The 12,370-nt window shown below is 58.8% G+C and overlaps 1 protein-coding gene across 2 annotated transcripts in view; it reads right to left on the reverse strand.

Moving 5' to 3' along the window:
• The window catches only part of GFRA2 (GDNF family receptor alpha 2), an 86,731-nt gene extending 79,117 nt beyond the window's left edge, over positions 1 to 7,614 (reverse strand). The window contains exons 1-3 of one of the 2 annotated variants that reach the window (XM_070416542.1): positions 7,601 to 7,614; positions 6,611 to 6,689; positions 1,001 to 1,315 (exon numbers count right to left, since the gene is read on the reverse strand). In XM_070416542.1, the coding sequence (XP_070272643.1) occupies positions 1,001 to 1,315; positions 6,611 to 6,650 (355 nt within the window). In that variant the 5' untranslated portion in view covers positions 6,651 to 6,689; positions 7,601 to 7,614. Of the gene's footprint in view, positions 1 to 1,000; positions 1,316 to 6,610; positions 7,309 to 7,600 lie in introns of those variants that run through there. The other variant, XM_070416541.1, reaches the window with a different exon arrangement.
• Positions 7,615 to 12,370: the final 4,756 nt, after the last annotated feature.

Here is a 12,370-nt window from a genome sequence, read left to right on the forward strand (position 1 = left end):
CCATAGCTCTTCATTCTGTAACTGCAGCTCACTCTTTAGTCTCAGCTGCGAGGCTGCCTCCTCCAGGAAGGCTCTCAAGATTTTGTGGCAAGGAGTTAGCTGCCCCTCCTCAGTGCTCCCACAGCGCCCAGTGCTCCCCACAGCACTCACACCCCCAAATGACGGAAAGCCCTCACTTGTCTGCACCCCCCGACTATGAGCTCCACGAAGGCAGAGGCTGCCCCAGCTTGTTCCCTACTCTTTCCACAACACCTACCTGGTGGTAAACTCTCAGTACACAGTTGTTGAGTTAATAAATGAACGTCTGACCCAGGTGGCTGACCCAGGTGGCCACCCTCCTACAATATATGCAAATCGCCTCACTTCAGTCTGCAAGGGGAGGACATGGGGGAGGTAGTCTTTGGCAGGGGGCGGGGGTGGGAGGGCGGGGGGGGGGGGGTTTACAGGTTCTACCTGGGGACTTGGGGGCAGGCCTACCGAGGAATATGGACCTGCTGCCCTCACACTGCTCCAAGCCCTGCAGAAGGTGCCTAGGCCAGCCACGGGGTCAGGAGCCACTGAAGATGGGCCTCCTGGGAGCAGGAAGAGCGGGAAGGGGCAGCCCGCACTGGGTGTCCAGGCAGCGGGAGTGGCAGGAGCTGGTGTGCTGGCAGCTCAGGTCTGCAAGCACAGGGCTGGTCCCGGTCCGTCTCTCTATCCTGTTCTCACTTCTCCATTGCCTGGGACTCTTACCTCACCTTTTCCTGTGACCCCTTCACACAGTCATAGGTCCTTCTGTCGCTGGTGTGTTCCCCGTTCCTTCACCCCTGCTCCAGCCTTGTTCTCCTCCCACCACCCTGCCTTCTCTCCTCCTCAGCTCCCAGCCAGGAGGCTACTTCTGGGTTCTTGTTTCCCCCAGCGAGGAGGGCTAAGGAGCTGGCCAGTTCACTCCATTACCCCGTCCTGCCCCTGAACCTGGGCCCCCACACCCCTCATCACCACCGCCACCCCCCCGACTTACCCTCGGTCAGCCCCAGGTGGATGCTCCAGTAGATCTGCAGGCACTGCAGCTCCTTCTTCATGCCCCGCTTGCAGCGGCAGTCATACAGCGGGCTCTCCTGCAGGACCTCCAGGGCCGCCTGGCACTCCTTGTTGGCCAGCATGGTGTTGCGGTCCCTGCCCGCCAGGCACTGCCGAAGCGTGCGGTAGCGGGAGCTGCAGTTGGATTCAGCGGCACACAGCTCATTGGCCCGGACACAGTCCACTGGGGGGCGCCAGCCGTGCAGCTCGGGGCCCTGCAGGGAGGAAGGGCTGGCCAAAGAGCGGAGGGTCTCGTCTGGGTGGTGGGGAGGGAAGACAAGCATGAGTGAGGCCACCACAGTCTCCCACACAAGACGCAGGGCTGAGGGTCGGTCAGGCCCCTCTGGAAATCACACCCGTTTACTCCAGAGCACATCAAGGCCCACTCAGTGCCACCTCCCGACAGAGCAGGTCAGAGGAGGGGCTCCTGGTCCTAAGACACCAACATTCCTCCTCAAACCCCATGGAGAACGCAGCTGCGCTCTGCCCTGGCTCTATCAGATCCTCAGCTGGCTCCACCCTGTCACCCTCAGCATTGGGCTAGCCAGAAGGCCTTCGAGCAAGGCCCATGCCAGAAGGCCAATGTAAGAGCCTCAGCAGAGAGCTGGGGCTGCAGGGCCGGCTGGGGTGAGCAGAGGGGGATCACATTCGTAACCCCCAGGCCTCCTGTCAGCTTCAGTTCCAGCCAGAGGCCCACCACAGCACTGGTTACGCCGTGTAAGCAGCAGAAAGCAATTTAACTTTCATAGCCTGTTAGGACCTCTGACATCACAGAGTCCAGACCCCAGATTTTACCCTGGGGAAACTGAGGCCCAGAGAAGGGAGATGACAACTGAAGGTCACACACAGGCTGAAAAGGCTTCTTGGACCCCTAGCTTATTCATTCTGAATTCTGTAATTGAAAATTTAAAAAAAAAAAAAAAGCATTTTAGAAAGAAAGAGAATGGGAGACAGGCCTGATCCTGTGCTCTGAGGTGCGTCCGAGGAAAGAGCTACCCCTTCCCGGCCCAGCCTCCACTCGCCCAGGCCCCTTCACAGCTGCCAAGACCCGAAATGGTGCCTCCCCAGGACAATCTAAGCCCCAGCCCCTCCCAAAAAATGCTCGACGCAAATCATTTCCCCTCTCTCTCTCCTATTTCTTTTTCTCTCCTCCCACCTTCCTCTGAAACCCTCTCCCCCGTCTTTCCTTTCTTTCCAAAAACCCAAATGATCAGCCAATTGCAAAAGGGGAAGTGTGTCCCTCCTCGGCCCTCATCTCACACATGGAGCCCAGCTTCTCCAAAAGTGAACAGGCAGGAAGCTGAGGCCCCGCTTCTGTCCACAGCCCAGAGGGTCCACACCCACAGTCCTTGGGAGAGAGGGAGTCAGGGAAGAAGATTCAGAGGTGAAGGGCAGGGACCTTCAAAACCAAGCTCCTAACATGGTTCCATCTATCACAGACATCCTGCTGGTCTCCCTGTCCTCTCCAAGCCCCTCACTCCAGATCCTGCTCCAGAAAAAGCCCATAACGTGGCCCAAAGCCAAGATTGCCTTTTCCAAGATCCAAGTCGTGATCTGGGAGTCTTCCTCCACTCCATCCGACCACGAGACATAAAATGATCCTAGGCCAGAAGTCCCTCCTCAATACCCGAAAAATCCCCCATCTCTACTGCCAGGTCTCACTCCTTCCCCCAGGAGGCCCTGCTCAGGGGGCAGCTACAGCAGGGAGACAGCGACACCTAGAGGCAGAGTGCTGCACTGAGAGCCCGTTCCTCCCGACAGAGCCATGGAAGGGAGAGGAACCCACTCCTAGAGGGAGCAGGCCTACCCACCAGCCAAGGAAGAGGAGCAGAGGGTGGGCCTGCAGTGGAGAAGGCCTCTAGGGCAAGAGTGACAGACATTTCCTCCGCCCACGGACCACACTTCTGCCTCAGGACAGGGAGAGCTGAAGGCTGTGGCCAGACTGAGACAGACCAGAGAAGAGAGCAGCATGGAGTGTTGGCTGGATAGTGGGGCATCTGCTTTATTTCCCAGCTTCAGCAAATTCCTAGATCCCTGAGCAGGACTCGGTGCATCTGGGCCACCCAGGAGCAGCTGAGCTGACCCAGCCTCACTTGCACCTGCTGCCCCCACCTAGCCAGCCAGCCAGCCAGCTGGAGCCTTAAGACCAACCCAGCCCTTGGCCTTCCACTGACTTTGATCGTCAACCCAGCGTCCCAGCAGGTTCCTCCCCTCCCACCTTGACTGTATCTGAAGTGGACTGAGAAAGGGGCACCTTCACAGGCTTGCTGATCAGGACACAGGCCCAGGGGATTGGGGCAATAAGGACACTCACCCTGCCTGCCCTGCGAGTGGGGTCTAGAGCCCCAGGGATGGTCCTGACAGAATCCTGGCTCTGTGTCAAAGCAAGGGCTTCCCCATCCTGCCAGCGAGCACGTGGGACCAGGTGGGAGATGCTCAGCAGAGGCCAGGTTCGTCCTTTCGCCAAACTAACCGACTGCCACCTGTCCCTGACTCCTCTAGTTGGCGTCATGACCCCCCGAAGCAATGAAGCCCAGCCAGAGAAGGAAATCATGGCAACTCAGGGCCAAGAATTCCAGGAAAATAAAGGTCAGAAGGTATCCTGGTGGCCTGCCCAAGTTCTAGATCAAGAGGAAACTCAGATCCATCCAGAAAAGAGGTGTGGGAGAGCTTCTAGAGCAGTGGTTCTCAACCTTCCTAATGCCGCGACCCTTTAATACAGTTCCTCATGTTGTGGTGACCCCCAACCATAAAATTATTTTCATTGCTACTTCTTAACTGTAATTTTGCTACTGTTATGAATCATCATGTAAATATCTGATATGCAGGATGTATTTTCATTGTTACAAATTGAACATAATTAAAGCATAGCGATTAATCACAAAAACAATATGTAATTATATATGTGTTTTCCGATGGTCTTAGGCGACCCCTGTGAAAGGGTAGTTCAACCCCCAAAGGGGTCGCGACCCACAGGTTGAGAACCGCTGTTCTAGAGGCACCGGGGACTGCGTGGCTACACAGAGCTATAGCCCTCTGCTGCATTGAGTACCTGCCAGACAGGAGTTGTCAATGTAAAGTTGGCCCTCTGACCAGACCCCGCCCCCAAGTGGCTTTCCCCATCACTCATCTCCTTGGGAATGTCAGCACTGGAGGGCAGGATGGCTGGGCCCCCAGGTCTCCCCCCTGCAGACCTCACTCGGAACCTTGGGAGGGGCACACGGAAGGCCCCGCTCCTGGGAACATGCTTCACCATGCTCCCAACCAAAGCTCCAGGGAAACCTCTCCCCCAAGTGGAATTTCCAACCAACTCCTTTCCAAGAAAGAAGCCCTGGGGCTGAAGTTTCCTTAGCACCAACCTATCCCTTCCTTCTTGACTGGCCTCACCCAGACCTCTGCAATGTTCTGTGGTCACTCAGTTAACCCCTTGCCCAGCACTGGAAAGGGGCTTCTCAGGGGAAAGGAACTTTGGCTCTGACCAAAGGGGCTGCTGGCCCCACCGCTCTCACGGCTCTCACCCTCCTCTCACCACTCAGCCCCCAGGTCACAGGCACCAGGGTGGGCATCTCTGACCAGCACACCCACACACCCACACCTGCACCATGAGAACACTGTCACTTCCGCAGCCCTCCCAGCTGGGAAAGGCCTGCCTGCAGCATGGGGGTCTGGGCCTCGAGATGCCTGAGGGTCCTATATGCCCTCCTCCACTCCGGACCTCAGAGTGCCTACGCCTGGGAGTCCTGCGGGCCTGGGGTGGGTGCAGCAGCAGTGAGCAATCTAATGGCTTTTCCACAAAATAGTTTTCTTTTCTTCTTGGCCCAGAAAGCTGGCTTTTCAAACCAGTGGGGAGAAGGGTCAGGTCTTAGAATGGCCCCTTCAGAAACAGAGTCCACTTGCAGAGGGTTGCAGGGACTGGCTGCAGGCACTCAGTGAGCCAGGAGCACCGACCCAGCTTCCTGCCTCAGCCCCTCCTACCTGCAGAGAAGCAGTCTCTGGTTTGGGCAGCAGGAAGGTGAAGGCCACACCCTAGAGCAGGGCCAAGCCCCCTGGGAAACTCATGCTGGGGGAGGGGAAGAAGACAGGTGGACAAAAGGCCCAGGGCCAATCTTCACTGAAATCCCCTGTCCTGGTCAGGAGGCACTTACACCACCCACATCTTTCTGAGACCAGCACCTACCTGCCAGGCCTCCCCCCTCCCCTCCTTCAGGAGGGACAGGGTGCACTCATGACCCAGCCGGGCAGCCTGGCTCACCACCAGCTACACAGCAGGCCAGGGTGGCAGGAATAGCACCCACACTGAAGCAAATCTCTCTCTCTCTCTCTCTCTCTCTCTCTCTCTCTCTCTCTCTCACACACACACACACACACACACACACACACACACACACACACGTCACCAGCTCCCTCCTGGAGCACCTGCTCTGGACAGCAGCCTTGCCTGGGACTCCTAGTCAGCACTTGCAAACACCCTCTTTTCCTCACCTCCACTCCCAGAATGCTCTCTCTACACCCACTTCCCAGGCAGCTGAGATGCCACATAGCATAAAAGGAGGTGAGGGCTGGGAATTCTGGGTGGGAATGAGGCTGCCTAGGGTCCGGGTTACCAGGCAGCCCCTCCTGCCTGCCCTTGGGGGAAGGGGCTTACAGGATGAGTAGTGGTCTTTGTTCAGATCTCGTTTTTTTCATCACGGCTCTCTCCTCCATCATCCAAGGAAGCAAACTTTGGCCTCCTTCCCTTCCTTCCCACCAGCTAGCTACGGGGTCCCTGGCCCCCAAGATGAGGAAGGCAAAGCAGTGAGAGGGCTCCCAGCCCGCCACTCCTGCCTCCCCATCGGGCTGGGCCTGGGCAGCAGGGAGGGCAAAGGATGGGGAGAAACTTGAAAAGTCTTCCAGGGAGAGAGCTGTGGGAAGGGGTTCAGGGTGTTGGAAATGAGGTGCATTGTCCAGAGGTTGACTGGCAGGTGGGGGATGGCTGCCAGCGCCCCCCACCCAAAAAAGTCCAGCAAGGAGCTCCTGGAGAAACCCATGGGCTCCCCCACAATCCATTCTGGGGGCCTGGAAAGGGGGGACCCTGGGTTTTTCTCCCCATACTGAGCCTTTCTCCTCCCTCCTCTCTTCCAGATCAAGAGTTGGGGGGTGGGGGTTATGTGTGTGTTTTTTCTTAAGTTGGCGCAATTTGAACCCATTATTTTGAGGGAAATGAGTACATCATTGTGTGAGTGAGAGGGGAGAGAGAGAGAGAGAGAGAGAGAGAGAGAGAGAGAGAGAGAGAGAGAGAACACGAACGCGCGGGGATGGCTTGGGTGTTCTAAGTCTCCTTCTTAAGCCCCGCTCTTAACCAGACAGCCACGGCTCGCGCCCGGCCCCGGCTGGGCGGGCAGCGCCTGGCTAGCTCGCTCCGCGGCGCGCTCTCCCGCCGGTCGCCCCGCCAGTCTCCCGGCGCCCCGCTCGTCCCCCGCGTCCCCGGCTGCTCGGAGGCGCCCGACCGCGCCGCCTGCGAGGCCCCCTGGTTCCCGAGGACCCGCTGCCCCCGCTGCTCGCAGGTACTCACCTAGAAAGAAGAAGAGGCAGAAGGCGTTTGCCAAGATCATGTTAAATAAATCCCACAGTTTTGTGTTTTGTCTTTCTCCCTTGGGTTAAAAAAAAATAATGACAATAATATAGCCAAGCAGTGAAAATCAGCCCCAAATCCAATGCGGAGATCCCAGCGAGTCCGCCCGATGGAGATCCTGAGTCCTGCGATTCTCGCCCCTGGTCGGAGGGGGTGGGGAAGAAGGCGGCGGGCCCGCTCGACGCCCCTCGCCCACTAGAATGAAACACACAGGTGTGTCTGTGGGTGCTGCTTCCCCGCCGACAGCGGTCCTGCGCTCTGCCGTCCCTCCGCCGGCCCGGGAGCGCGGGTCCCCGCGGTCCGATCCCCTGTGCTCCTCTGGAGGGGCCTGGGGAGGTGGGGGAGAGGCGACGGGAGAGCGGGGGGTTGGAAGGAAGCGGCGAAGGTGGGGGTCAGAATAAAACGCAAAGAGGAGAGCAATCCACCGACGTGGGCAAGCGCCAGGGAGCAATCCAGCGGGAGCTTGGCGGGCGCGAGACCCGAGTCGCTTCTTTCGCTCCAGACGAAGGAAATTTTCAAAAAACCTTCTCCCGCTACCCCTGGGCCGGCTCACTTTTTCTAATGGAATTCCGGCGCCCGAGTCTCGGCGTGCGTCCGTCTTCCTCCCTCTCCCTCCCGCTCCTCTCGGGCTCTAGCTCTGGCTCGCTCTGCCCAGCTCTCCCTCGCTCGCCTCTCCCTCCCTCCCCCTCTCTCCCGCTCCTCCCTCCGCCCGCCCCCTTCCCCCTTCCCGGCTCCCTCGCCGCGGCTCTCGCGCCCGCGCCCCTCTCCTCCGCCCCGGGCTCGGCGCTCGGGCTCCCAGGCGGCCGGCGGCGCGGGGCGCGGGCGCGCGGCGGAGCAACCACACTCTGCAGCGGCGGCGGCGGCGCGGCGGTGGCGCCGGGAACGCAGGCCGAGAGGAGAGCTCGGCCCCCCGCCCTTCCTCGGACTGACCTGCCGCCCCGGCCGGAAACTGACCGACTCCGGGCTGCGGCGCAAACCCCCTGAGCCTCCGCGCCCGCCTCCTCCCCCCGCCGCGGGCCCCACCCCTCTGGGCAGGCTTCGCCCTCCAACCCCTAGGGCTCCTGCCCCGCCCACTCGGCCACCGGGTCCCGGACGCGCGAGGAGGCAGAGTGGAGGCTGGAGGGCGCGCAGCCAGAGCGCCCGAGCCTCCCAGGGGCTGGGGGAGGGGCGCTAGAAAAAGCCCATCTTGGTGGCCTGGGTCTGGGGAAAAGGCTGCACCCTCGGCGGGCGGATGCGTCCTTGGCCAGGGAACCGAAACCAAGCGTCTCCCCGAAGGCGCCGTGGAAAAGAAGGGCCCCCTAGAGCGCCAGCCGCCGGCGTCCCCGCGAGGCCAGCCGGCCGGGTCTAGCCCCTCGCACGCACACACGTGTGATCTCCACGCGGAGCGCGAGAACTTTCCCCGCAGGCCCGCAGCGCGCTCGCCCCTCGCACGCCCATCGTCGCAGCCCTTTGAGACCCTTCCCCGGTGTCTCCCCTCCCCGGCGCGGGCAGAAGACTGCTGCGCCCAGACGCCCTCGCTACGGCCTCCGAGGCCGGCGAACCTGCCCGAACCGCGCCGAAGAGGTCCGGCGAGGACCGGCACCCCACCCTGGCGGGAGCGCCCCAAGGCCGCCCCGGCCAGGACTCGGCGCCAGGCTCGCTGCCCGCGCGTGGCGGCTGGCTGGGTTGTAGGTAGCTCTCCCGAGGCAGCCGGCAGCTCCCCGCTTCCGAGGCTCCGGGTGGGGTTCCCTTCCCCCAGCCGGGAAGGGGGCGATTGATCCATCTGTCGATGGGCCGGGCTTACTGGCGTGTTTTAGGCACGGAATTTACAATAAACGCGCAGAAACACCAAAAAGGAAGCGTCAGGCTGGGAAAGGACTGAAGGAGACGTGAGCTTGCAGACACGTTCCGGCAAGACGGGGGAGGCGGCGGAGGCACACACCCACGCACGCCGGGCACCCCATTTCACGCTCCCTCCGGACACCTCCTTAGCTAGGTTAGCGCTGCCTGCCTCCCTCGGCTCCGGTGCACACATTCCTTCACGCAGCTCGGCGCCCGCCCCGTGTGCGGTGGTGGGGTACGCGCCGTGCCTCGTAAACTTTCCGCCCTACCCAACCTCGGATCTGAGCTCGATTCCAGGTGCAGTTGGCGGCGCCTTTTAAGATGCGTTTTTAAATGAACAAGACTCTAGCGAAGAGCGAGTGCTGGAAACCGATCTGGGCGTGAAGGGAGGGGTCGCTCACAACACCGGCAGCCTTCGCCGGTGGGAAAGCTAGAGGGAGCAACTTCCATCTTGCGGATTGGCGGGCGCGCAGCTTCTGCAGCCTGAGAAGCTCGGGGCGCAGGGCTCCTCCGAACGCCTCTTCTCACCTGTCGAATCCTGGGGCGTCGGCCCTCGCTCTCCTCGGCCCCGGGCCATTGACAGGTGTCCTGAAGGCACCAGCCTGTTAGTGTTGGACCTGCCAAGAGGGCTTGGGGAGTGGAGCTGGGGAGAGCCCCGTTCGGGCTGCCCTCCTGTCATTCCTCTCAGGTTCTAGGAAATGAGTTTACATCTGACAGGGTCTCCTGGCTTCTTCCCAAACGTTAGGCGTCTTAAGGAACCGCCTTCAGAAAATTCAGGAGAGTGTAGCTAAAGGACTGGAACCCAACAGGAATCACACTGCTGAGTGGTCTCTGACCAGAGGCTGGGAGCCTGTCCTATATGCACTTTCTCCCTCCCCTCCCCTACTTCTGGGACCCTCCGGTGGCCCAGATGTCCTCCTCCACCCCCACATTTTGTAACCCAGGCAGCTCTTCCCTCTTCTAAGGGCCCTCCTCCAAAGTCCAAAGGTACTGCTCAGCACATCCCTCTCCCTCCTCCAAAAATGCTTTTAAATGTTTGTTAACCCTGGCTGGGCACCAGGAGGAAAACCCTCTGAAACATCTGGGAGCTCTGCCCTGTTCCCACCCCTTTCTGGTGAAAGGGCTGAGAAAGCAGCAGGGGACTCCCAGGGGTAGTTCCCACTAATTCCTCCTGGGGGGGGGGGGGGGGGGAGCTGGTAGCAGGAAGTGACTGGCTGAGGCCCTTCAGGGACTGGGGTCATCCAGTCACACAAGGACAGTGGGCAACACCAACCAGACCTTGGGGCCTGTCTTTCCTCCTGTCCCTACAAGCTTCCCCCACTTTACCCTCCTCTACCAAACCCAACCCTCAACCTGACCTGCCCTTAGATGTAGCAGAGTCCAAGTGTCACATAAATATTTTCTGAGCATCTGGTATGTGTAAGCGCCCCCTGGCTCCCCGCCTCCTGCCCCCCCTCCCTGCCAGGATCTGCAGAAGAAACACAAATGAACACCTACTAGTCATAGTGAACTTAATCTCGCTGACTCAGTTGTCTAGGCTATAAAATGGGGATTTTAGAAACACCCAACCTTGTAGAGCTTATATGAGATACTGTACACAGCATCTAGTCAAACACCTGGTTCATAGGTAGCTGCTCATGAACTGTCACCTCTTTCCCCTGAATCCTGAAGACTTGGGAACCCATGGTAAGGCATAAAACCTAAGTGACAACCAACAAGCAGAGAGGGAAAAGCTATGGGAGTTCAAGGGAAACAGAGACTTCTTGGTAGAGGATCAAGCCTAAGAGACCTTGCAAGAGGGAGTCCCGGGAGAAAGGAGGGTCAGCAGGTGTGAACAAAAGTGCTAGCCTCCCAGACACACTTTCCAGGCCCTCGGGGACTGCATCCTTCAAACCACTGGCCAGGGCCCATCCCAGCTGTTCCTGAGCTCACCAGCAGGGGAGCCTCATGTCCACCCAAGACAGCCCTTCCTGTCGCAGCTCCAGGAGTTGGCAGGAGCAGGAGCAGGAAGGAGGACAGGTGGGCCTTTAGTTCCTTTCCTCTCCCTCCTCTCCCTAGGCCGGTCTACTCGTCTTGTAGGGTGGGTTCTCTGGAGGGCAAGAGCATTAGAGAAGTAGAGAGAGGGCAGAAGGACTAGCCGAAGGAGAGAGGGTTGAGCCTCGCCCCAGTTTACACACACATGCATGCATTAGCTGCAGAGCACACTGACCAGACTTGCGCTGCTCCCAGCAAATCTCATCCCTTCCTTTTCTTTGATGGAGGGAGGAAGGCTGAGGGTTCCCTTGCTCCAGAGTCTAAAACAAAACAACAACAACCAGGAGTAAAAAAAAGAAGGTGCCAACTAAGACGTGTCAGGGCCCATGGACCTGGCAAGCAGAGATGCCATGGGACAGCAGCTGACCCAGGCCCTCCCCCAGTCAATTAACCAACACAAACTTATCGACCCCTTCTCTGCCCCCAGCACCGTGCCAGGGCTGTGGGGAATCCACCCTCCTGCCCTGCCATGGCAGCATGAACAGATAGAATTGGGTCAGGTCCCCATGAAAAGAGTGAGCAACCGCAGGGCACACTGGGGCTGGGTGAAAGGTAGAGTTAGTGCCACTGGGTTTCGGGAGGACTTGCAGGGGAGGCAGGATCTAAGCTGGACCAGGAAGGATGGTGGAGCCGGCGTGGCTGAGCACAGAGGAGGGCAGTTTGGGAAGAAGGCGGCATAAGCAAGTGCACAGGGGTAAGAAGGGTTTGAGCTGGGAGGAGCCACGCACACAGGTGGGAGGGGCTTGGAGTGAGAGGGTCTGGAAGGTCCAATTGGGATGTACAGTGGAGGACAAACATTGAAGGCTTCGCGCTTGCTCCCCTAGGAGCCACTGAAGGTTTTTGAGCAGGCCAGTGACATGACAAGAACGGTGTTCCACGAAGATCGATCTGACAACTCTGTGAAGGATGGAGACAAGGGACCAGTTAGGAGGCGATTGTAACAGTCTTGGCCGAGGGCAATGAGGGCCCCAAACAGGAGGTGCTGGGCATGGACGAAAGAGGTGGCTGTCAGGGGCGCTGTAAAGACGGATCAGCAAGATGCTGGCGACAGATGCCACGCAGAGGACAGGGAGGAGGGTGATTGCAAGGGTAAAGCAACCAGCCCAGACCGCTCAGGCTTCGTCATGGGAAAGAATAAAGTGGCCAGCTTTATGGCAAGATAAATGTTGATGTTCCTTTAATTCTTACAATAACTCCATGGGGTCGGCACTATTAATAGCCCTACTTACAAATGAGAAAACTGAAGCAAGAAAAGTGATTTAAGTTGCCTGGGGTCATGTTTTAAGTGGCTGAATCAGAATTCGAACTCTGGCAGTCGGGATCTAGGGTCCCACCTGGGCTGAATAAATAAGCAAAGTGAAGGCTCTCTGGTCTATAAATTTTCATGTCCCAATTCGGAACACCTTAACTACTCTCTCCCTCCCCTGAAAAGCAGCAGTGTAAAGAAATCAAGAGCATTGAAATTCCTTTTCATCTGTCCTGTGGGCCTTGTTGGGCCTAATCCTTGGAGTTCAAGTCTGGAGCCCAGAAAGGATCCTGTCTGGCATGGCGCAGCCCCACAGTGCCCAGCTCACCACGGTGTTTCCCAGCCCTGGGCCAGCCCCTGTCTCCCTCCCAGTAGCAGGCTGATTCCCTCTCCCCATGGCCACTCCAGATGCCCCAGGCCCAGCCTGGCTGGAGTGGACACCAGCAGGGATTTAACTAAACCATCTGATTCCCAAAGAGTGAGCAGAGCTGTGGGCAAGGTGGGTGGGACTGGTGAGGAGGGAAGAAATGCCTGCATAGCAATGCACTCAGGGCATTGATTCCTCTAATTGATTTCAGTCAATGTTCTCCTGCTTTGTC

The sequence above is a fragment of the Myotis yumanensis genome, unplaced genomic scaffold, assembly GCF_028538775.1.
Source record: "Myotis yumanensis isolate MYYU_CA2020_CCGP unplaced genomic scaffold, mMyoYum1.0.hap1 SCAF_5, whole genome shotgun sequence".
Classification (NCBI taxonomy): Eukaryota; Metazoa; Chordata; class Mammalia; order Chiroptera; family Vespertilionidae; genus Myotis; species Myotis yumanensis.